Source organism: Hypanus sabinus, chromosome 30, assembly GCF_030144855.1.
Source record: "Hypanus sabinus isolate sHypSab1 chromosome 30, sHypSab1.hap1, whole genome shotgun sequence".
In the NCBI taxonomy this organism is placed as follows: Eukaryota; Metazoa; Chordata; class Chondrichthyes; order Myliobatiformes; family Dasyatidae; genus Hypanus; species Hypanus sabinus.
The window spans coordinates 27,240,024-27,264,624 of NC_082735.1; the positions used below are offsets into that span (position 1 = coordinate 27,240,024).

General features: G+C 38.3%; 2 protein-coding genes across 6 annotated transcripts in view; both read right to left on the bottom strand.

The window, feature by feature from the left end:
• LOC132383484 (protein argonaute-3) overlaps positions 1–1,112 on the bottom strand; it is a 121,614-nt gene extending 120,502 nt beyond the window's left edge. Inside the window, exon 1 of the mRNA XM_059954479.1 lies at positions 979–1,112. Coding sequence (XP_059810462.1) covers positions 979–997 — 19 coding nt within the window. The 5' untranslated portion in view covers positions 998–1,112. The remainder of the gene's footprint in view (positions 1–978) is intronic.
• Positions 1,113–11,910: 10,798 nt separating this feature from the next.
• Positions 11,911–24,601, bottom strand: part of LOC132383485 (protein argonaute-1) — a 98,268-nt gene continuing 85,577 nt past the window's right edge. For all 5 annotated transcript variants that reach the window (XM_059954481.1, XM_059954482.1, XM_059954483.1 and 2 more), the window contains 5 exons: positions 22,849–23,043; positions 22,142–22,276; positions 20,870–20,971; positions 17,906–18,105; positions 11,911–15,877 (listed from right to left, as the gene is read on the bottom strand). In XM_059954481.1, the coding sequence (XP_059810464.1) occupies positions 15,769–15,877; positions 17,906–18,105; positions 20,870–20,971; positions 22,142–22,276; positions 22,849–23,043 (741 nt within the window). In that variant the 3' untranslated portion in view covers positions 11,911–15,768. The remainder of the gene's footprint in view (positions 15,878–17,905; positions 18,106–20,869; positions 20,972–22,141; positions 22,277–22,848; positions 23,044–24,601) is intronic.

Below are 24,601 nucleotides of genomic sequence, written 5' to 3' on the forward strand. Positions count from 1 at the left end.
ACATGTTTGTTAAACCTCACAGTCGACTTACCCATTACTCGATCACTGTAAACGCCTCCAAACATTTCAGAAAACTAATCCAACATTAGTTAGAATCACTTTCTGATGTTACAACATTATTGCATGTATTGAAAGTCAATATATTTAAACAAAATACGTTAAGCTTTTAATATTGTATCATTAATTTGAATGGCTAGAAAAATATTAATTGGCAGTTGTCAGGATAAATTTTATGTTGGATAAATGAATTAATTCCTTCAGCATAAATATCAACTTGTACCAATTCTCTTGGATTTTTTATCTTCAGTAAATAATAAGAAATTTACAAGGGTAGAAAGTAGCGTTTTTACATTTTCAGTTTACAGCCATGCTGAGAAAAAAATTTAAATCGGCACATTAGAAATTACCCTGTAACTAAATCAGATTTTGTATGAGAATCCAATTAGTACATTTGGTCAAATTACTTCATCGCAAGCATTCAGCGGAAATTATTCTTCCACCTTGTCATTGTTTTCTGTGCAACTTGCTGTTTATAAATGCCGGCAAGATGAAGACCCCTGCCTTTTACATCACACTAGTAGATTCCCTGTTGAATTAGTTTCGATCTCAGTTAGAATACAAATGGGAGACTTAATAAAACGAGCGATGACAGCACATTTCAGCGGCCGGTCGCGCACACCATGCCTCGCTTACCGTTGGTAATGTGCTGAGTGGGGTTACTGCATTCCCTTCCTTCCCCCCGAGACTTCTAACCAGTCCCCCCCGCAGCCGAGTTACACACGGTGCAATTTCAGGGATGGCAAACTAGACTTTTGCTGCATCGATCGGCGTTATAATTAACTTTCCAGCAGGCCGTTGTTGAACATCTGAACTACCTCGCTGCCCTGCTCTCGAATCGCTCTGACGTTACCTCCCCGTCGCCCATTTTCAGGGCACATTCCAGCACCTTCCCCCCTCTGGTGCGGCGGCCCTTCGTACCTGGGGTTCCGATTTCCATTCATGGAGCCCCTTCCTACACACGCTCCTTCGCTGGGTGGGCAGCGACCTTTCGACGATGGGCGGCGGGGGGGGCAGCCGGCGGAAGGACGAGCCGGCAGGCGACGGGCGAGCCCCGGCTCCCGGACAAATGCCTCTCCCGAAGCGCGGGGCCGCGACTCTGCTCCCGGTAGTGACGGTTGGGAAAAGCCGAGGGGCTTGCGGACGAGTTGAACAGCCGGAGCTGGCGGCGGCGGCGGCGGCGCCTCCCTCACTTGCCCGTCCCTCGACCCCGCTTCACTCTCCACTTCCACTTCGCCGCTTTCGTCTTTTTTTATTATCACCTACAGCGTCCACCAACCGGAAGCGCCGTCACCTAACCGCCGGAAATTACGTTTTTCCAGCCTGATTCATAAACTTTCCAGGCGAAGGATACAGCGTCACACCGCCCGCCTACTATTCATAAACCGAACGTTGCGTCTGACGTCACCGCGTATTCCATGTTGTTTGGTCTCTCGGAAGTTTCTTTTTATTTATAAAAAAAGTTCAGCTTTTAAAAATGTTTTCTCTGATGTTCACCTTTCCAGTTTTCTTGTTCGCTGATACTGCAGAGAATGGGGATTTATTCCTTATCAAATTTCAAGGAATTTTGATTTTAAGTAATGATTACTTAATGTAACTTGCAGTGTAACCCATGCACGTTTCGTCCTCATAGGGCATCATTTATACTTAAAATAATTATGGTAAAAAGTTCACACACACACAAAATGCTGGGAGAAACGCAGCAGGTCGGGCATTATCTATAGAGCTGATGTTTCAAGCCGAGATCCTTCATCAGGACTGGTGACTCTTTTCATACAAATTTCTCTGTTTGCAACTCAATCCCTCTTTGAGATGTTTGAATGCAGAAGGTTGAACTTTTAAATAGTAGGGATAGGAGCGGGATCCTAATGCTCTGACATGCACTGGAGTCAATGGTAAAAGGTAGATGTTGTTTGTAAAATTTCTAGTGTAATCAAAAAAAAAATACAACAGCAGAACCAGATGAACTATGAAGTTCCTAAATATTATTCATGTACTCATCCCTTTGATTGCATTTGCTAAGTTATAAACAGTTGGGAAAATGACTTGTGGTTGAAAGTACCAATTTATTTTCAGCATGGCAAGAAATACTTAGTTCGTGTATTTCCAAAGCTTTGAGACATGTAAAATACAGAAGGAAAGATCTTTATAGGTTATTGTTTTGAGCTCACAATGGTAAATACATATAGTTTTGCACTGCCCATATGCTGAAGAAAACCGGCTTAGCAGTACCTCTGAAAACAGGTTATCAGGTTGGGTAGAGGAATGGAGGAGTGGTAGAGGCAGGTTCAGTATTGTCATTTAAAGTAAAATTGGATAGGTATATAGACAGGAAAGGAATGGAGAGTTATGGGCTGAGTGCGGGCCAGTGGGACCAGGTGTGAGTAAGCATTCGGCACGGACTAGAAGGGCCGAGATGGCCTGTTTCCGTGCTGTATTGTTATATGGTTATAAAAACAGAAACTGCCGCAAATAATCAGCAGGTTAGGTAGCATCTGTAGAAAGTGAAAAGGAATTAGGGTTTCAGGTCAAAGAAACTTCATCAAAACTCGAAAGGAAAGAAAACAAGTTAGTCTCAAGGAGTGGTGGAGAAAGGGGACACATTCCCTTGACCTCCTTTGCTGTTCTGCAAAGGATCCAATAACTGTTTCACTTTCAACAGATGCTGCCCAGCCTGCGAGGTGTTCTTTCTCCCCCTCTCCAGATCTGCAGATCTTTTTATTTCCTCTCCAGATTTTTCTATTTGTTTTAGAGATGGATGAATACTCAAGGTTTGACACAAACAACTGTTTACCCAGAGTTCGGCTTGGCACTTCATCATCAAACACAGGAGTGTGGGTATTGTGACCATCAGCCCAGTCAAACTAATTCTTAACCAAGGACTTTAATTCCGCTGGTGATCTTTTATCATTTACATCTACCGGCGGTACAAATTGAACTGTTTGTAATTCAATCCCTCTGAAATGTCTGAGTGCAGAAGACGGAACATTAGAAACAAAGGACTAAGTCCTAATGCTCTGACGTTCACAAGGATTCATGACTGATCTTCCATCACACTGCCTTTTCTATACACTCACCACTTACCCACTGCTTCTCTTAATTCCCTGAAATCTACCAGCCTGTTTCCAAAAACTATAACCATCAAGCTTCCATGGCTGTATGGAGTACAGAATTCTAAATGTTCACTGCTTTTAGTCATTATGAAATTTCTCCTCATCTCAGCCTATTCTTTATTTTCAAATTGTGATACCCCTGGCCCTAGACTCTTCAGTCAAAGGGAACATACTTCCTGCATTTTAGACTGTAAAGTCTTTAAAAGAATTTTGTAGGTTTTGATGAGATCTCTTACCTTTCTACATTCCAAAGAATACAGCTCCAGTCTACTCCCTACTCTCTTTATACTGCAAATCCACCAGTTCTGAAAGCAATCCAGCCTTTTCTGCTCGTCTTTCTTCAGGAAGGAAACCAAAACATTCACAATGTGCAAGTTGAATTTCACATCTGCAAAAAAAAAAATCTTCATTAGTCCTGCAATCAAAATCCTCCTATAATGAAGGCCATTATTATCACTTGCCTCTCAATCACACACTGACCTTTAATGACTAGTGGTACAGGCACATTCAAGTCTTTTTGTGTGTTAACTCTATACAGTCTTTCACCATTTGCCATGTACTCCATGTGCAGCAAAGTGGATGACCTCAATGTTTTTCCATTTAGTGTTCCATTTGCCACATTCTTATCACTCACTCAGCTCAGCCACACCACCTTGAACCATCTTACCTTCCTTCCTCCTGTGTACTCAATATTACCTAGTTTTGTACTTGTCATATTATGTTCATATCCCCAGCCAGATCGTTCAGTTCTTGGGATACAAAACAATTAAATCCAGTATAAATCCCCTCCTGCACCCCCAGTTTATGTATGCCTGACTTGTGCACAACCTGTACGTACAAACTAACTTCTGGGAGAACAACAGTATAGATTTGTTGGCTACTTTGGGACCGCATACAAATTCTGCTGTGTGGTAACTCAGTTCATAGCCATATTTCCAACTTGTAAATTGCTTGGGTTATGAACAGCTCACAGGAATCTAACCCTGTCATAAAGAGGATGGGTTCTGTTGTCACCCAATATCCATTCATGTGCACGATTAGATGTAGAAGTCATGCCAATTTTTCACTTGCGTTACCAACCTTCACTGAAGTCTCAAGTAGTCCTTGAACCAAGGTAGAGGCTGCAATGGATCTGAGCTAGAATGATATAAAATCTCAACAACATTTAGGTCAGAGAAAAGAATGGACAAGTAACTAATTCTTTTTAAAAAAGCCTTTCCTGGTGTGTTGATGAGTGGGACCATTCTTTATCACTGAAAATCAAAATACTGGAAATCTGGAACGAAAGCAAAGTCCTATGAAGCATTCAGTACTTCCTGAAACTTAAAAAAATGATTATTTTCTCTCTGTCTCTAGTTTTGACCAAAAGACTCTGAGCTGGAGTGTTGACTCTCTCTCCGCAGATGCCGCCTGAACTGTCAATTCTTTCCAGCATCGTATTTTTTATTCACTTGACAGCTGAGCCGAATTGATTTTGGGATCCTCACCCTGCCGAGCTTTATGGGCATGCTTCGCTCATGCTGGAATGCGTGGTGACACTTGCGGGCTGCTCCCAGCACATCCTTAGGGGTGTTGGTTGTTAATGCAAATGACGCCTCTCACTGTACACTTGGTACATGTGGCAATCCAAAATGGTGGTCCCTGTTCCATGAAAAGGTACTGTCTGGTTTACAAAACCTTGGTCATTGAAAGAGCTTTCGTTAAAAAGTCAAATATATGAATTATGTATTACTTTTAACAGAAAGTCAACTTAGTTTCATTAAACACTAATTGTCCATTACAATCTGACACATTAAATATAATTATTTCTTGAGTTAATCCTAATATTCTACTGGGTTTGTATGGTTTAAAAATGATTATTTTCCCATGTATTTTCGACTTCATTATCTAGTTATTTTAAAATCTGTTTTAAATATCTTACAGTAAGCATTGATAACTAAATGTATTCTTGCTCTTTGAGAATTACTGTTCTCTTTTAGTAATAATATTTATGAAATTTCTGCAGAAACATAATTGTTTAGATGACTTGACCCTTAATGAACCTGTTCAGCTGTTGGGAAACAACAGAACTGACCCCAATCGAAACCTCACCCATTATTCATTTATGCGCAACGTCCCTCATATCAGCAGAGATCATAGTTGCCTTTTCATTCTACAATATACTTTTCCATTGCCAGGTGTAACTACACAGAGCAAGAACAAAGCCAGCACAAACCACTAAGGTTAAATGAACACTTTCAGTTGAAGATGTTATTACAGTGCAATCCTCCCAGCTCCATCTTGTAGAAGTGCTTTAAGGATGGATATACAGATATTCTCAATGTATTTGCCAGCAACAACCTCAAGGTGTTTTTACATTAATACGCCTTGACTCTGTCGCTGTCTGGATAAACATCAAATAATAGATAAAGCAAGAGAATGCCATCCTGCCTTTTCTATACTCTCACCTCTGGTGATCTTTTCACTTCAGTGTCACTTCCTGCAGTAACCATACATCCCTCGACACCTTTTCTATCTGTCGGTCTCTGTATTAAATGTATTTGAAGACCGAGCCTCTTGAGAATTTAAAAGTTTCATTCCCCTTTGAGGCACAAATAGCTGATTTCTTATCTTGAAATATCTCCATGTCTAACCTGTAAGTTCCATATGAATCTTAAAAATTATAAACCTGCTGCTCCAGGAACCAGTCTGGAAAACTTCCTGCCCTCCATCTAACAAGTGTATATCACCCCTTGGCAAAGACAAATCTCACACACTACAAATATGACCCTGCTATAGCTCCATGTAACTGGAGCAAGATATCATCAAATCCTCTTACAATTAGAGCCTGGCATACTGTTTGCTTCTCTAATTGTTTGATGTTCTTCCATGTTAACTTTAAGTAATTTGTGTTCAAGAACTCCAAGGCCTTTATCATCTGTAAGAGCCATGCATATGTTCTCTACCTGCTTTGTATTCTGTATTGCAGGATTTCTTATGTTTATTATGGTAACTGGTCACACGAGTGGGGAGTAAAAGTAAAGGGAATAAGTATCCCTGTTTTGATTGTGGCAGCTTGTAACTTGGGACTGGTGGATCATATCTTCAGCTGACTGCTCAATAATGTTTAGTTACACTTGGGTACACTTTAAGTGTCATCATTTCAAAAGCGTATGTTTGCCAATTGCTAATAAATGATCCTCGACTTTTGGAACATCATTATTGGAGCTAGGGGCACACCATACAAGCAGAGCAAATCTGTGGGGTTGCAGGCTGCTGCAACTGGTCTGGTTTTGCTACTACATCTACTCAAGGATGCAGAAAAGATTGATAGAATAGTGGCTTCTGATCACTGTCACAAAAGGGAATATAATAACTGTTATTTTAAACCAATCATAATCGCCTCAATACAACTGAAATGGAAAGGATAGAATCCCAGATTCATCAGTATCCTTCCCTCCTTGTCCATAGTAGTCTATGATGATCTCCTACCACGTCTCAGTGGCTTTTTCAAACTATTTCTTATCTGAGTTTGGAAAAAATTAGAAGCACTATTTTTGACTCATCAATTAAATTTGAAGAAACTTGGGGACCGTTCATTCGACATTTTCATATGAATTAATTTGGCCTTTCCCAGACCTTCTCTCTGCTTATTCTTGTTCAGGTATGGAGTTCCGGAGTTCTTTGACACTATCATATACTTATAAACTGTTATTATTGCCCATGTTAGTTTTAGTTTAGTGTTTGTTTCATATATATATTTTCTTTCAAACATTTTTAATTTTTTTTCTTTTTCTTTTGATGATTATTTTTGTTTTTTTTTCATATATAATTATATAGACTCGATTGATTAATGTACTTTTTTGTTGATGTTTAATAGGATATTATCCTATTATCAATGTAATTTCAAGTCTATTGTATTCATAACCTATTCATTATTATGTTATGTTTTTTTATATTTATATGAAACTCAATAAAAAGATTGAAAAAGAAAAAGAAAAGAAAAGTAGTCTATGATGGATTTGGTGTACAGATTCATTTGCAATTGCTCAGATGAAGCAGTGGAGTACCATATGGATAATATCATTACATTATTACTATTTTTACAAATGTTAATTGCTAATTAACTTTTGTATCATTTAATTTTCTATCTCCAACAAAAAGCTTAACTACAGCCCCTTGACACTTCATGATACCAATACTCCGAAGTCTGCTACAACAGGTGAGGATGAATGATTTGCCAAATGCTTCCCCTTTGACAGCCAAAGCATATCCAGTTTCTACAAAGCACATCAGAAGGATGCGATACAACATTGCCTGCTTGATTAAATACAGCAAATTGCATCAGTAAAAACAAATTTGTCTCATTCAAAATTTTTTCTTGATTTAGTGAATGAACTTTCTAACCTCTATTATATCAGCAGTATATATTTCCAGCTATTTACAAAACTGCTTTCAAAGCAGCTCATTGTGAGAACAGTGTCATTAATTACAGAATAAAAGATTGTGTTATAAAGGTTACAGAAATTGGGTATCTTTTAAAATGTACAAAGATGTTGGGGTGGTGAAAGGTGTAAGGTGCTCCTTCCCTCCGCTAGCTTGCAGGTCACTCTTGGGTAAGGTGTAGCATCTGCTAGCAACAACCACCCCCCACCCCAACAAATCGGGGTCACATGAAGCCATGGGAGCAGGTGGCGGATGGTTGTATGAGCAGCTGGTGCGTACAAGTCCTGGTTATGTGAAGAGTATTGATAGTGGCTATGATCACCCATCTTGTGGAGATACTGCCCAGAGAAAGGTAATGCCAGAGAAAGGTAATGGCAACCCACTTCTGTATAACAATCATGGACAAGGACCAAGATCACCCACCTTATATCTCAAATTGTAATCGTCATTACCTGCAAGACAATGATGTATTGCCCCTTTTCAGTCTTGAGCTGGTGGCTGTTGGCTCTCCTCATGAATGCTTCAAGTCTCTGTTGTGAAGTGATTTCACAATGTTGGAGTGTATGAACACAAATCTAGATCACATTCTGTATTCTTGGTGGCTTTGTCTTGAAACAAAACTGAAACCTTTTGGATTAATGGCTCTTTTACTTTTGGTTCCTAAATCTGGTCTCTCACATCACATGGAAGAGTCATCTCTGCCTGCCTTATATCCTTTGACCATCTTGAAGACCTGTATCAAGTAGTCTTAAAAATTCCCTCTATCTAGAGGTAACAGCCAGTTTGTCCAATCTTTCATCAAATACATTGCATCAGTTCTGGTATAACTCTATGTTTAATAAATTGGAACCAAAGATTTTCAAAGTTCTAAGTGCATTTATTATCAAAGTACTCATATACAGTGCCTATAAAAAGTATTCAACCCCTCCCCTCCCCTCCCCCTGGAAGTTTTCATGTTTCATTGTTTTACAACACTGAATCACTGTGGATTTAATGACTTTTTTTGACACTGATTGACAAAAAAAACCCTTGTGTTAAAGTGAAAACAAATCTCTACAAAGTGATCTAAACTAATCAAATACAAAACATAAAATAATTGATTGCTTAAGTAATCACCTCCTTCAAGTCAGTATTTAGATGCACTTTTGGCAGCAATTACAGCCTTGAGTCTGTGTGATGGGTCTCTATCAGCTTTGTACATCTGGATACTGCAATTTTTCCCCATTCTTCTTTACAAAACTGCCCAAGCTGTCAGATTGCACAGGGATCTTGATTGAGCAGCCTTTTTCAAGTCTAGTCATAAATTCTCAATGGATTGCAGTTTGGACTCTGACTTGGCCACTCTAGGATATTAACTTTGCTGTTTTTAAGCCAGTCCTGTGTAGCTTTGACTTTATGCTTGGTGTCATTATCTTGCTGGAAAACAAATCTTCTCTCAAGTCGCAATTCTCTTGCAGACTGCATCAGGTTTTCAGCCAGGAATTCCCTGTATTTTGTTGCATTCATTTTACCCTCTACCTTCACAAGCTTTCCAGGGCCTGCTGCAGTGAAGCATCTCCACAGCATACTTCATGGTAGGTATAGTATGTTTGATGATGTGTGGTGCTTGGCTTACGCCAAACATAGCATTTAGTCTGATGCCAAAAAGCTCAATTTTGGTTTCATCAGACCTTAGAGCCTTCTTCCAGCTGACTTCAGAGTCTCCCACATACCTTCTGGTAAACTTTTAACCAATATTCCATGTGAACTTTTTGTCCCAACAATGGTTTTCTCTTTGCCACGCTCACATAAAGCTGTGACTGGTGAAGCATTGTATGTGCAGTCTCCCCCAACTCAGCCACTGAAGCTTGTAACTCCTCCCTCATTACTCCCCTTCTCGCATGGTCACTCGTGAGGACAGCCTGATCTAGGCAGATTTACAGCTGTACAAGGTACACTGCAGATGCTGTGGTCAAATCAACACATACAAACAAGCTCAGCAGGTTGGGCAGCATCCGTTGAAATGTTCTCCAGCTTGTTTGTATGTGCTGATTACAGCCGTACTGATGATTCACTTATTGGTACTCCAAGGGATAATCAATGACTGGGAAATTTTCTTGTATCCATCTCCTGACTTGTGCTTTTCAATAATCTCTTTGCAGAGTTGCTTGGAGTGTTCTTACGTTTTCATGGTGTAGTTTTTGCCAGGATACTGACTCACCAGCAGTTGGACCTTGCAGAAATAGATGTATTTTAACTACAATCAATTGAAACACCTTGACTGCACACAGGTCTCCAAAAAACAGATCTCCATTTAACTAATTATGTGACTTCTAAAACCAACTGGCTGCACAGGTGATGATATGGTGTGTCATATTAAAGGGGAGTGAGTACTTATGCAATTATTGTGTATTTTGAATTTGTAATTAATTTAGATCACTTTGTAGAGATCTGTTTTCACTTTGACACAAGAGTCTTTTTTGCTGATCAGTGTCAAAAAAGCTACATTAAATCCACTGTGATTCAATGGTGGGGGTGTGAATATTTTTTATAGGCACTGTATACAACCTTGAGATTAATCAGCATCTACAAATTTTCCCTTGTTTTAGATTCATCTTTCCTTGTTACATTACCTGTTAAATACATTACTTCAGTGCTGTTTTTATTCTCTGGGCTGATTAAACTGTGATGCTTTCAGTCCTGTGCACCTGTACTCCTTGAATAAAGACGTTAAGTTTTCAAATTCTGCGATAGGTTTATTATACAAGTACTTCAGCATCACCTGGTTTCCCAATAATTTTTTTGGCAGCTTGCGTAGCTACTGGTAAAAACAATCAAGGAGGTTAGTGTGTGAGAGAGGATTTGCAGTAGTACAAAATGAGAAAAGATAGTGAAAATAGACATGTTTTCCTATGCCTATTTGTCACTCCATCTATTATTAAATTCTCCCACTTGGCTATTCTACACTAATTTTGAAGGTGCACATTAGAATTCAAATCATTCTTGTGATTCTCTTTGGCAGTCTGCAACTGTGATCTGTTAATTATGATGCTGATTTATAAAGACAAGGTATGAAATTCAACCTGTCGTTGGAGTAAAAAGTCTACCGAGCGCTGTTATTATGTGGGTAATAATCTTAGACTGTTGACCGCTTAAATTATGTGTGCGAGTGATATCTAATTATACAATCATTTACACTTCTCTTAAATACCCAAGAGAGTGTCCTGTACAAATCAAGGTATGTGGCAAGAGGTCTTGCTTGGCAGCCTCATTGCAACATTTTTTAAAAAAAGTCAGGAACAAACATTTTTTTGCAGTAATAGCAAATGGTCAATAAAGAATTAGAAAAAAAATTAAAAAGGTATTTTTCAGTTCCGTTCTTCTGTAATTTGAACCAGTACACTACAGCCACACAGACTGTGGATTTCATACATATTTAATTGCATGCAGATGAAGTATAATCTTTTTAGGGTTCAAGGATATAACGAACAAAGATATTGTCCATAAAAATGTAGCTGTTAGGGTGGTATTTCACACATATTACACTGTGGGCTATTTTATGAATTTCAACACACGTTTGAGGTTATCCTCAAGCTTTTATGATCACATTGCCAACTACTAGATACTTAACTTAAAAAAAAATTGGTCTAGTATTTTTAATAACAATGTTAGAAATTCATCAGAATGGATGAATAATCAGAATAATGGATAATCAGAATAACATCATTGTTATTAGAAAACTAGGCAATTAAAACACGTTTTGAATTGTTACGTTATATAACCTTTTCAGGGACAATTTACAATAAAGCTCTGAAAAGACATTCACGTTTCTATAGTTTGAACGTATTGCAAGAATTTATTAGGCATTTCCTACAGTCCAAGAGCGCAGAAAAGGATCCTTAGGCCCACCGCTTCCATAACAGCTATTTTACCCATTTAAATTAATCCTCTTTACCTGCATAAGGTACATATCCTTCAATACCTTGCCTATTTAAGTGTCTGCTGAGTATTAAGAACATTTCCGACCAACACCTTCTCAAAGTATTTCATACCCTGAATCACCTTTATCAGTTTCATTGCAATATATTTCAGACTAAAGTTTGGAGGTAGCTAAATTACTGAGAAAAATACCTCTTCAGCATGGTTTCTGAAACAAAATATTTTAAAAAGTAAATTGCAAGTGATTATATAACTGACTTTCTAGTTGGCTTTCATGTTACACGTTTCCAATTGGTTGAACTGATGCCACTCCTTTTAACCAGTGTGCATATCTTATGTAAAACTTATAGTCAGAGGCACTTACTCTGGAATGCTCTAAATAAAATTACTTCAAATGTTGCTTCAAATCATTTTATTTCTTAAAAACACTTGTGCAGCAAGGAAAAGGAACATAGAAAATTATAAATATTGTTAACTTCAGTATATTGGTTCAGTGTAAGAAAATAAACTACTTTTGCCTCGGTAAATTCTTGAGCATAACTCCCAGCACCAAGGCAACACCTTAGCTGAGAACATTTTATTTCAACAGGAATATCCAGACATGGCTCGGGATTAGTCTCTACTTCAAGAGGTAAAGCCAGGTGATTGGATTGATGAGTTATGAGCTTATAGATAATTGGGGGATAATATGCTGATCATCTCATACCTTAACTGATGCTGCTGAAATGTGGATGTTTTAAGCTCCTTTTAACTTTGCTCAAACCAGATTAACCCTCCTCTCTTTATCTGATTTGAACTTTCCCCTTAAAGGTGCCACCTTCAATTCTAGTTCCATGATTTAATGTTGATCTTTACAGCAATTGGACAATGAAAGGCACCGTGACCAATCCTGATAATCCGTACCTGTTACTTTAGCAAGGATTGGTGGAGAGTGACCAGACGCAGGTGCCTAATATGAAGAGAATGATGTGACAAGTTAGAATCGACTAACTCAACAAATGTCAATGATTGAATTTGAGACACAGCAATTTACTGAATACATTTCAATTATTGGGAAAGCCCTGTGTCACTTCCACATTGGCCTTCTTTATCTGCATTAGCCAAGAATATGCAGTTAATCAACCTCTGTAAACTAAGTCCTTGTTCCAATTTCATTATTTAAGGCAGCAAGGAGAATGAAAGTTGTGTACATATGAAGTTAATTTGTGCTTTTCTTATTACTCATTATTTCTTAAGGGCAAAGGTGTCTACCAAGTTTCTGTATATCCCAATACATAGTATATGCAGGATAGACAACAGTAACTCAGCCTGATTTAATTTTCCACTTCCTCAGTGTTCAGCTAAAGTCAGGTGAACTCCAACAGGCAGTGTATTGCACACTGACCATAAATGAGCGACAAGCTTACCATTTCTATGAGTTCAATTACCCCTTTTCTGTAACTTTTCTTGGAAGGTTAAAATTCCAGTTATATTCCAATCAAGTGCATCTTTTCTTCTTACTTCACACCAAGATAAGCCAACTTATAAGGATCTCCCCACATTTTGTGCATTGCATGCCTAATAGTTAATGGAGCTGTCACAAATATAAAGCTCTGCTATGGCTAGTTATAAAAGACAGAAACAAATTAATTTGAGGTAATGATCATTCTCCTACGGATGTCATTTAATCTTGCATCTATTTCAATTGGATTTGGGGCTGCGTTTTTTTCTCAAAAAGGCTCTTAAATCTTCCATATTTTGTGCTGGGATCTCTATAATCTCCTCCAGCCCTGGAACCATACAAGATATCTGCTGTCCTTCACTTCAAGGCTTTTGATCTTCCCCAAATAAAATTGCTATGCATTTGATAAATGCCTTCAAATGCTTGGGTGCTATGCTGCACCTTAAGATTCTTGCTCTAAATCACACCTCAAATTAACTTTTTGATCAAGCTTATGGTCATCTCCCAAAACATCTTTCTAAGTGGCTTGATGACATATTTAAATTGAAAACGCTCTTGAAGTCACTCGAGATACTTTGCAATAACATAAAAATAAGTGGTTCTTCAGAAAAATGATGCCACAATTCTCTTGACAGCAGCTGCCAAAGGCAGCATGTAAACTGAGCCATGAGATTTGGCATCCTCTATGTGATTTAAGACTGCATCAAGTACTGAATTTCAGACAGACAGCTGCTGAAGATGGTGAAGTTAAAAATGACTTCATCCAGTAAAGGGCACATTAATTGGGATTTTGGTTGCTGGAAAGCAACATTTGCTACTGTGAAGCAACTTCAGTCATACTGAGCCGGAAAGGGAGTGGGCAATCATGACCTTGATATTTAAATGGTTTCTTAATTATTCATTTCCTTCATTAGACATAAAGTATTTTGCATGAGACATCCATCAGGAGGGAATATTGACACACCACATCCCAACGGATGAAAATTGGAGAGGGTGAGGATGAAATATTCTGTGAAATGCTTACATGATTTTCTCTTGATAATCATACTTGCATTAGCTTTTTTTAAATGACAGAAGTATTTTATCCTGTCAAATTGTAGTGATTTTTTAATGTTAGTGTTACATATAGGTTTTTAGGCTGGGTTGTGCCTCATTGTCTTTTCTTGTGCAAATGATGAATATAAAACTGAACCAAAATATGAATACTGAATCTTGGAGTGAGTACTGTGGAAGAACTTACATTTACATTAAATTCTGTAAATATAGCACTGGAATATTACACATGTCCCAGGATGATTTTTCAGCTAGAATTACGTTCTTAAGTTTGTACTTGTCTCAATTTAAGAGTTGGCGGTTTGAATAACAGGCAAAGCTGCTCAAAAGTTCTATTTAGTGGTTTCACAGGATGGTTGGTCCAATAAATGAAGTATGATACCTGCAGAGGAGGGACATTCTTTTAAGACTATAAGCATTCACACCAACAATGCAGGAAATATCTGTCATACACCTTAGTAAGGTGATGCCCCTGAACATATTTTATGTTGAGAGTGGGCTGCAAAATCAAATCTAAAAAATCTTCAGATTACCAGCAGTCAAATCTTGCCCATCGTCAACATAATACCATCCCTCTCTCTTTATAAGTGGTCTGTAAGTGGGAGCAAGAAGATTACAAATCCAAATAAGGATTAAAATATTTAAAACAACCTTCACCTTTGCACAGGTTCACTTCATAAAAAAGATCAGATTTAAACTGTGCTTCTTGTTCATCCACATATACTTCCAAGTAATTAGCAGCTTCTGAAGAGAACTACTGTGCGAATTCAGTTAGTGTGCATTTCTTCTGCTGAACAACTAAAGACATTCAGAGAACAGCAATTCTTAAAAGGACCCCAAGGCTCAGCTTTATTCATTCAGCTGTCTGCTAAAACTGAATCTATAAATCTAAGTTTCATTGCTGCTGTATTCACACCCTCTTGTGTTTAAAGGGGGCTGTGCAGGAATGGCTCACAATATCAGTAAGAGTGAAGTGTAGCCATCACAACTTATTAAGATTCTTAATGTGATATTTTAAAAAAATAATTTACAAGTTTCCATTTGCTCTGCCTCAGGACTTAGTACTGTTTCCATATATTCATAATAACTTTCCAAAGTCCAGACTTTAGAAAGTGATTGTATAACATTAAGATTCCATTAGATTGTGTAAATAACACAACTTACTGCACTTGTCAGAATGAAATTTGAAAGCACAATAAAAGAAAAGAGACATCACAAGGAACATAAACAGGCTGAAAGTGACTGATATGTTTGGTGCCAACTTCGGAACATGTAAGAAAAAAATTCTGCCAAGTCAATCAGACTTACAGATTCAAATAATTACTAATCCAGGCACTAAGTTGAAAGCTTCAGCTTTTGGACCTATAAGATTTTTTAAAATCCTTGAATAATTCAGATGAAGTAGCTGCATACCAAGCAATTTCTTGAATCCATGTGTCTCTGAAAACTAACAGGAGTTTGGCAGTGGTGAACATTTGCACTTGACATTAAGTTATCAATATATTGCATAAATACATGTAAAAAATAAAACAAATGTGAAATGTGTTTCTGTCATGTAGAAGAGTTTGACATCTTTCCTATAATCTGCTTGGTCAATCTTTCTCCACCAGTTATTAGTTCTTTGAAAATTGCTCCTTTGTAAAATACATGTTGACCCCTTCCAACACTAAGACATTTTCTGTAGAAGGTGGTTTTGTGTTCTTGCATGGCTGTTTATAGTCCAGAAGGCTGGCAAGTTGAAGTGACTGAACAATCACAGAATTAAGCAAAGTACATTGTGCGTAAGGTGTCCTGGTGAACTTGTACAGCTTTAGCCAGTGCCTGGGGATCTCGCCCATTACTCTGTCCAGAGATGTGACTGCCTTCTCCACTGTAAAGAAAGTAGGAAAAGTGAACCAAACACTCATTATTTGTCCATTCTAACAACTTGCTTAAGGGATACCAGCAGCTTCATGAGACTAAGATGAGAGAAAAGTCAGAGTACTCATTTAAGGAACAAACACTGATATCGGTGAATTGGTTTTTGAAAGAGAGAAAGACCAAATGAGCTAGTGAGCATCTTCATTTCCACTAATTTATCAAGTATCTCTAGGAAAATATTACTAATGTTTAAACTCCAAAACTAACCTTGAATACTACTCCATACAGCATTGCAGCTGGTATTAGTTGGATGACAGTTTCACCACCTCCAACACCATCACCCTGACCAAGCCATATCTATAATTTTTCAAGTTGGTTCTCCCCAATCCAAAGGGTATAAACTTAAGGACCTGGTACACAGCTAAAAAGCAGATGTCCATTCTGGTGGGAGTGGATAGGTAGTAAAAGGTAAATCCAAGTTTTTTTCCTTCCACTGACTGCCTCCTTGCATCTCTCTCCACTGTCCAACCCAACTTCACTTTAACTGCAAAATGCTTTAGGATTCCTTCAACATCAACCCTGATCTCACCAAAATACCCAAAGGAATTGCATTTCTCAGCCAGAACCCCGACTCTAATTTCATTCCCTCCTTGGCCAAGCTCTTTCCCATCATGTTTAAGAGGTGACATATGATCAGAAGATGTAGAGTACACATTGGTAAAAAGACCCTGATGGGAGTTAAATACAGGCCAGGATGATGGATATAAATTACAACAGCTGATAGGAGAGGTATGTAAAAAGGGAAATGTTATGATATACATGGTGTATTTCAATATACAGGTAGATTTGGAAAGAGAGGGAATTCGTAGAATGAATATGAGATGGATTGCTAGAGCAGCTTGTGGTGGAGCCCACTAAGGGAAAGGCAATTCTGGATTGTGTGTTGTGAGAGTTCAAAAATCAGAGGCGAAAAGGGACTTGGAAACCCTTGTGCAGGATTTCCTAAAGGTTAACTTGCAGTTTAAGTCAGTGGTAAGAAAGGGAAATGCGATGTTAGCATTCATTTCGAGAAGACTAGAATGTAAGAGTAAGGATGTGATGCTGTAGCTTTATAAGGCATTGCTCAGATTGCACATGGAGTATTGTGAGCAGTTTTAAGCCCCTTATCTAAGATGTGCTAGGATAGGAGAGGGTCCAGAAGTGGTTCATGAGAATGATTTTGGGAATTAAAGAGTTAACATATGAGGATCGTTTGATGGCTTTGTACCTTTACTCACTGGAGTTTAGAAGAATGGTAGGGTGGGGTCTCATTGAAACCTAACAAACACTGGAAGTCCTAGATACAGTGGATGTGAAGAGGATGTTTCCTATTGTGGAAGAGTCTAGGTCAAGAGGGCACAGCCTCAGAATAGAGGGATGTCCATTTAGAACAGAGATGGGGAGGAATTGCTTTAGCCAGAGGGTGGTGAATCTGTCGAATTCATTCCCACAGGCAGCTGTGGAAGGTAATTCATTGAGTATAAATACAAGTGGAGGTTGATAAGTTCTTGATTAGTCAGGAAGGTTATGGGGATAATGCAGGAGAATGGAGCTGAGAGGGATAATAAATCAGCTATCAGGTGGAGCCTGTCTCATGATGTTGCATTAGGATTTACATGTTCCGATAAAATGGCATCTTCTCTCCTTCTGCTTATGGACTGAACTCAAGAATTTCAATTAATGATTCCGCTATTCCCATTTACAACTTCAAGACCAATTACCTTCTATATTCTCATTTTCTTTTGCGCTGTCACTCATTTGTCCATTTCTCTCCTTCTACCAATCAAGCAGACGTGCACTTTTTATTATTGTCCCTTTATTCCCACTAGACATCTGTAACTGTTTATAATTGTGATGAATGGTCATTGATAGTAAGTCTGCTTGTACATCTTCTCCTGACAAAAGATGCCATGCTTTATTAAGCTTTTGCACTGTGTAATAAAGTACATATAAATCAGGGAGGTAAATTTAAATTAATTACTTCCATCACTTTCCTTACCTGTCATGCTCTTTGTCCACCAGGTGGTACCTTGCCCTAAATGCTACCAATCTGGCATAATACGCTGGTGCTGGAATGGAGACTGAGCGAGTGCAGCGTACATAAGTATGACACAACTGGTAGGTAAGGATTTGAAGCTCATCTGCTGTGAATCGATTGTCATCCCACAATACATAATAATGCGAAGGTCTGCTGGTGCCCTGCAAATGATAAAAGGCAAAGCTATGACATTTATTCAGCCATTTAAAAGATCTTAATTTAAATAGCTTTAGACATCAACTGTAACTGCTAAGTACATTGCTTTTATTTCATAGCATTCTAAAAAAAAACAAGCACAAACCAATTGCCATAATAAATTACTTGCCAAGTCTGATATTCTTCCACAAGTAAATTAAACTCTCAGTTTACATGTTTTGCAAACATGTTTGTATACTGTCTAAGGTGGCCACACTACATGTTTTTTTTTTCAGTGCTCACTTTACAAAGAAACAAAAATTAGAGAAACATTTTCTCTAACTCTTCTCTCTAATCTCTTTCCAGAAATTTGTTTTAATTATACTTGCCTATAATGAAAAAAAAATGTTGATGCTTTCATTGAAGAGTCAGATTTTATTTACATCTGAACCAGAGTAAAACTGACTGATCAACTGAAATAAATGCACATCTTTGACCTGAATTTACATCAGGAGCTAACTTCTCCAGTCTAATGCTACTCAAGTATATAACCAAACTTTATTTATTTATTGAGCTACAACGTGGAATAGGCTCTTTGAGCCCCAGTTCCCAGCAATCCCCCGATTTTAATTTGAGCCTAATCATGGGACAATTTACAATGAAAAATTAACCTACCAATTGGTACGTCTGTGACGGTGGGAGGGAACCCTTGCAGTCACAGGGGGAACACAGTTGTAAGAAAAAGTTAGTGCACTGTTTGCAATTAACTGGTTTTCTGTTTTAATTACTGAAAATGTGGACTGACCCTCATCTAAGTCACAATAATATACAAACACAATCTGCCTAAAATAATAACACACAAACAATTGTACTTTTCATGTCTTTATTGAACACATTGTTTAATCATTCACAGCCCAGACTGAAACAAGTATGTGAACCCTTGTACTTAATATCTGGTAGAACCTCCTTTAGCAGCAGCAGTACAATTTCTATTAAGCTTCAGGTGACAGACTGTTACCCTGACATATTCCAGTAAAATGTCGATACAATTTTGAATTCATTGTTCCCTCAATGATTGCAAGCTGTCCAGGCCCTGAGGCAGCACAGCAGCCCCAAACCATGATGCTCCTTCCACCATGCTTCACATTTCGGATGAGATTTTGGTGCTGGTGTGCAGTGTCCTCCCCCCCACCCCCCCAAACATAGTGGTGTGCATATCTACCAAAAAGTTCAATTTTTGTCTCATAAGTCCACAGAACATTGATCCAGAAGCATTGTGGAACATCCAGGTGGTCTTTTGTAAACTTGAGACAGGCAACAATACTTTCTTTTTGGAGAACAGTGATTTCCTCTATGGTGTCCTTCCACAAACACCATTCTTGTTCAGCGTTTTTCTTATAGTAGACACACAGCGGAGACTTCAGCAAGTTCTAGAGATTTCTGCAGGTTTTTTGCTGTTACCCTTGGGTTCTTTTTCACCTCCTTCAGCATTGCATGTTGTGCTCTTGGTGTGATCTTTGCAAGACACCCACTCCCAGGGAAAGTAGCAACAGTACCGAATTTCCTCCATTTGTAGACAATTACTCTTTCAGTGGACTGATGAACACTCAGGACTTTAGAAACGCTTTTGTCACCTTTTTCAGCTTCATGCATCTCTACAATTCTTCTAAGGTCCTCTGAAAGAGGCATGGTGCACATAAACAGCTCTTTCTTGAGCATAGCAGGCTCTGTCAGTAACTTGACTTGGTGTGCTTTTTTATAGGACGGGGTACCTCTACAACCCACACCTCCAATCTCAACTCATTGATTGGAACACCTGATTCCAAATAGCTTCTGTAGATCGCATTACCCCCAAGGTTCACATACTTCTGTGACTGTTTAAATGTCTGTAAACTCCTTTCAGGTAGCAGCAGGAATTGATCCTGAGTTGCTGGTACAGTAAAGTGTGCTAACCACTACGCTACCGTGCCACCTCACTCCTTTCTCTTCAGTACCTTGTGCAGAAGGATGTAAGTATATAACAAGAGCTAACCACATCAATGTCAATTCTCCTCGTCTCTCATCATCTGCATAGACTATATCCCCCTCAACAGCTTCTATTTTAACAAGAGCAAAATATTCCAAGGCACACAATAATAGCATTTTCTAACAAAGCTGATAATATACCATCCTACCTCCTCAATGTCAACATCATTTTGCAGTACACTTTAGTTCAAGAAATTCAAAACTATAATTTTTCTTTTTACCTCTCCCTCCCACCCTCTCCTTTCTCTATAGTTTCCAAATCCTTAATGAATTCTGCTCTCCCCTAAAATTTACTCCAGCGTGTGATATCTCGTACATTCAGGCCTGGTGTGGTTTAAATGCAGAATTTTGCCCTTCATAGATGTCATAATAACCAGATTATACAATGTTTCCACCACATCATGTGTTTCTTTCTTGGTAATTCATGTCACCTGCTGGGTGTATTCTCCTACTGTGATATGTGACAGCATGCCAGAATCTAAATGCAACAGGGAAGAAGCAAGAAGTAAAAAAACAAAGCATCTTATAATTGGTTTCGTAGGTGATGCATCAGCAAGCAACCTGTAATTTACCTTAGAAATCATTTCTATTACTTCCCCAGGACCGGAAGTTGTATTAATGGAGAGAACAAAATCTGACTGGTTGCTAATCATGCTCAGAACACTAAACGAATTCTCAACAACGTCACTGGAAGTTAGCTACTGTGCATAAATTTTCCATCACCCTATTCTGTGTTGGTTGCAAGCACTGAGATACTATACTAACCTGAATCCCAGCATGGCTGCACAAGTAGAAATCAAACTCAAATGGGTGGGTGATGTTGGTATCAACTGTTGTTCCTGCTGGTATATTCCCACTTTTACCAATCTGGAAAAATAAATGTTCAGCATTTAATAACTTCTGAAAGAAGTACTTTCCTATATTTATACACCTATGATTTCATAAGGTTTGCACTGTATATTAATTCTAAGTGCATTTTCCTGTTTGTGCACATTCAAACAAGATTTTTAATGGATATAAAATTCTTCACTTCATAAAGCTGTTGCCTTTGGTACCCTTGAGGCTGTTACATCATATATGCATAGCACAAGTACAGGAAAGCAACAAGTACAGAGAGATAGATTCTGCAAGCATTGAATCTGAAAATATATCCTTCACACAAGAATGGATACAGTTCTTGTTCCACACTGCAGCCTTATCACGTTTGTTATTTACACTGAATAAAAACTGAATATAAACACTGAATGAATAGAAAAAATTAGTGTGATTACATAAAAAATGATTTTGATTAATATCCCAAGTTGTGGTAAAAATAAATTGTAATAAAATCGAGCATTTTTTTCTTGGTCATACATGATTACCCTAATCTAAGCAAAAAAAAAAATTCAATGTTTTTGTTTCATTTATCAGTAGTGGGTGAAGAACAATGGATGAGAACAGCTGCCTCAGAAAAGTCTCTGATAAGGAACTAAAGTTAATATATGAACTCCCTGTTATTTGAAGTCCAAACAATTAACATAGTTTGTTATAGATAAGATTTTCCAATATAAACAGACTATGTTTTAATCAACATTCCATATTTTAATCAATGAATTTGACTTAATTTTAATGCCGCATAGGTTAGCCAGAGGAAATGCGTAGACAGGATTCTTAAATCTTCTCGGCATTCAAAAGACTCGGCACAAAATGTGTGCCACAGGACAGGAAGATTTTCACTTTTGACACAAATTAAACAAAAAAACACATACATACTGGAAATTTTGATTTAAAAAGTATTAGAAACTCACAACTTGCCAGACAGTGTGAGTAGAAAAAAAAAGAATGTTTCAGGTTGAAGAATATATTAATAAACATTAATGTTTCAGGTCATTGAGCTTGTACATCATGCAGAGGCACCGAAAGGGTTAAAGCACCGATGTGATATATTGTACAATTAGTGCCTTCAAAAGAAAAGGAGGGAACAATAAAACACAACAATGAAACAATAACCATTGTTTGCTCCATTAGTTTTCAGTGAAGTTACTTCATTTCACTTACCCTCTCACTTTTATCTGCACAGAAGAGTCGTGTATGATGTCGTTTCTGGACAACTATGTAGGTAATTCCAGGTTGATAATCTTTTTCCAGTTTGATACATGCATCACGAATAGCCAGGAGCTCATAGTGTAAAATCTGGGAAAAGAAATTTCATATTATTTGTTAGTTCAAATAAACATCAAACGCATGAGATGCAGCTGTTTATTAAATGCTCATTTTTAAACCAAAGAAATGAGGAATTCAACAGCATGTGGAGTATATGCCTGCAAAGGAGAGATTTTTTTAAAAACCAGTTATATTGCCAAATTATTATTTTGGGTAGGATCTGAAAGCCCCATTAAAACTTTCACTGGAGATTTTGTGCAGGGACCAGCCCTTTCACATTATTCAAATCACATATCATATAGTATGCACTAAGTTACCTCATTTGAATTATAGCTCCTGGCAACTTTATAATATACCATTGATAATAGCTGTCCATATTCCACACTAGGCTTCCTCCCATTGAGAGTGCTAAGCATAATAAAGGAGAACAGTTGGTACAAAAATTAAATCCAGTTTAATTTTTTTTTGTTGATATTGTTCACCTGCCTGTATCTAAATCCATCAAGGTAACCCCTGTAGATCTGAACACTGCTTCAGTTGACTTATACGACTTTGGCCATTTCAGCTGTTTACTTCATTGAGTGATTGTAACTTTGAGCTACCTGTGGTAATTGTCCTTCAGGGACACCATCTCTATAGAAAATAATCCTTGTAGGCTTGAAACGGGTTGATTTGTAAAACTGGATGAGGAGTTCTCGAACCATGTAAGAAAGGTCTTCAATGATCTCCTGACGGGGTCGCTGAACACGGACCGTAGCACAGTATCGACTTGGATGAGCGTCCATGCTGCCAACCACCTGGTGAAAAACAGAACTCTCAGGAGAACACCTCACTACTGACAAAAACAACGTCAAAAAACACATTTCTGAATGCACCTGAATAACCTAAATCAAGACTCAGTTGGATAATAAACCATCATAAATGTTTCTGTCATTAAGTGGTTTTGTTGCACCCAAGAGTGACTGCAGAATTGCCAAGAAAATTGCAGTGGCTCCGGTTCTATTCTCCAATATACAGAATGAGAAGATTTCATATTCAATTATCTGAATTATTATGAAGTGTCCTCAGTAACTCTCATCTGAAACAAAGGTCTTTGAGTGATTTTGCGTATTCACAACATTGCAGGTTCTCCCTGTGCATGACTCTAAGTGACTGTCTATACTGGCCGAGTTACCCTTACTCACTCCCACTGTAGTGTTCAGCTTCCCAAATCTATAACCTAAGCTCAGATCCCTGCCTTCTCATGCACTCCATTTATAAATACACTTTCATAGTATGAGGATTTCACACACATCTTAAAGATGAGATGAACTTTATTTTACATGTATATCGAAACATACATTGAAAGGTGTCATTTGCAGCAAAACAAATCAGCAAGGATTGTGTGGGGGTGGGGGGAGGGCAGGCCTCAAGTGTCGCCACATTTCTGGCACCAATGTAGCATACTCACAACTTCCTATCTTTAACCATACACCTTTGGAATGTGGGAGGCAACAAGAGAACCTAGAGGAGAGCGTTGTGCTAACTGCTGTGCTGCCATGGCATTTTGTGCATATACCGATCAGTTTGGCCAAAGATTTATGATTTAACTATTGGAATAACCTTACCTCATTTTTGCCAATTAAAAAAACATCCCCTGTGAACTTCCGAGCTTTCCAGAATGCTTCAATGGCACGTGACTTGGATAAGTGTAAGCCAAAGGTTGTACAGCTCAGCAGGTCTTGTAAATCGGGTTAGTACTTAACATCATGAAAGAAAACTCCTTGCCAGGAAGTGGCTGTATTAACATGAAGCAGCTTCAAAATGATCTGCAGTTCCTAAAGGGGATTCAAGACTGATTGCTCTTGATTCTGGTTTGGCAGCTTCAACTTCAACCATCAAAGGCTTTGGAAGAGTGGAGCAGTGGCAGATATCCACTGCAGCATCCAAGTGCACAGCATTAATGGGTGGTTATGAGATGATACGTATCACTCAGCTTGCTTTCCTATTAATCTGCCTACTATCACAGCAGGTCCACAGCAGTTGCCATTTCAATGGCCCTTAACTTGGCTCTAGAACAGCTGGACAATGAGGTTGCTACAGCTCAGCATTCACCACTATCATCCCCTTGAAACTAATCATTAAGCTCCTAGACCTAGACACCTTCCTGTGCAATTGAATCCTCAATTTCCTCACTTGCAGATACCAGTCGGTATGGATTGGCTACATCTCCTCCACAATCACCATCAACACAGATGTGCCACAAAGCTGTGTGCACAGACCCCTGCTCTATTCACTTTATACCCATCTACAAAAGGTGCTGGATACAGCCTGGTCCAACACAAGCAAGACTACTGAGCACGTTTACAAGGAGCA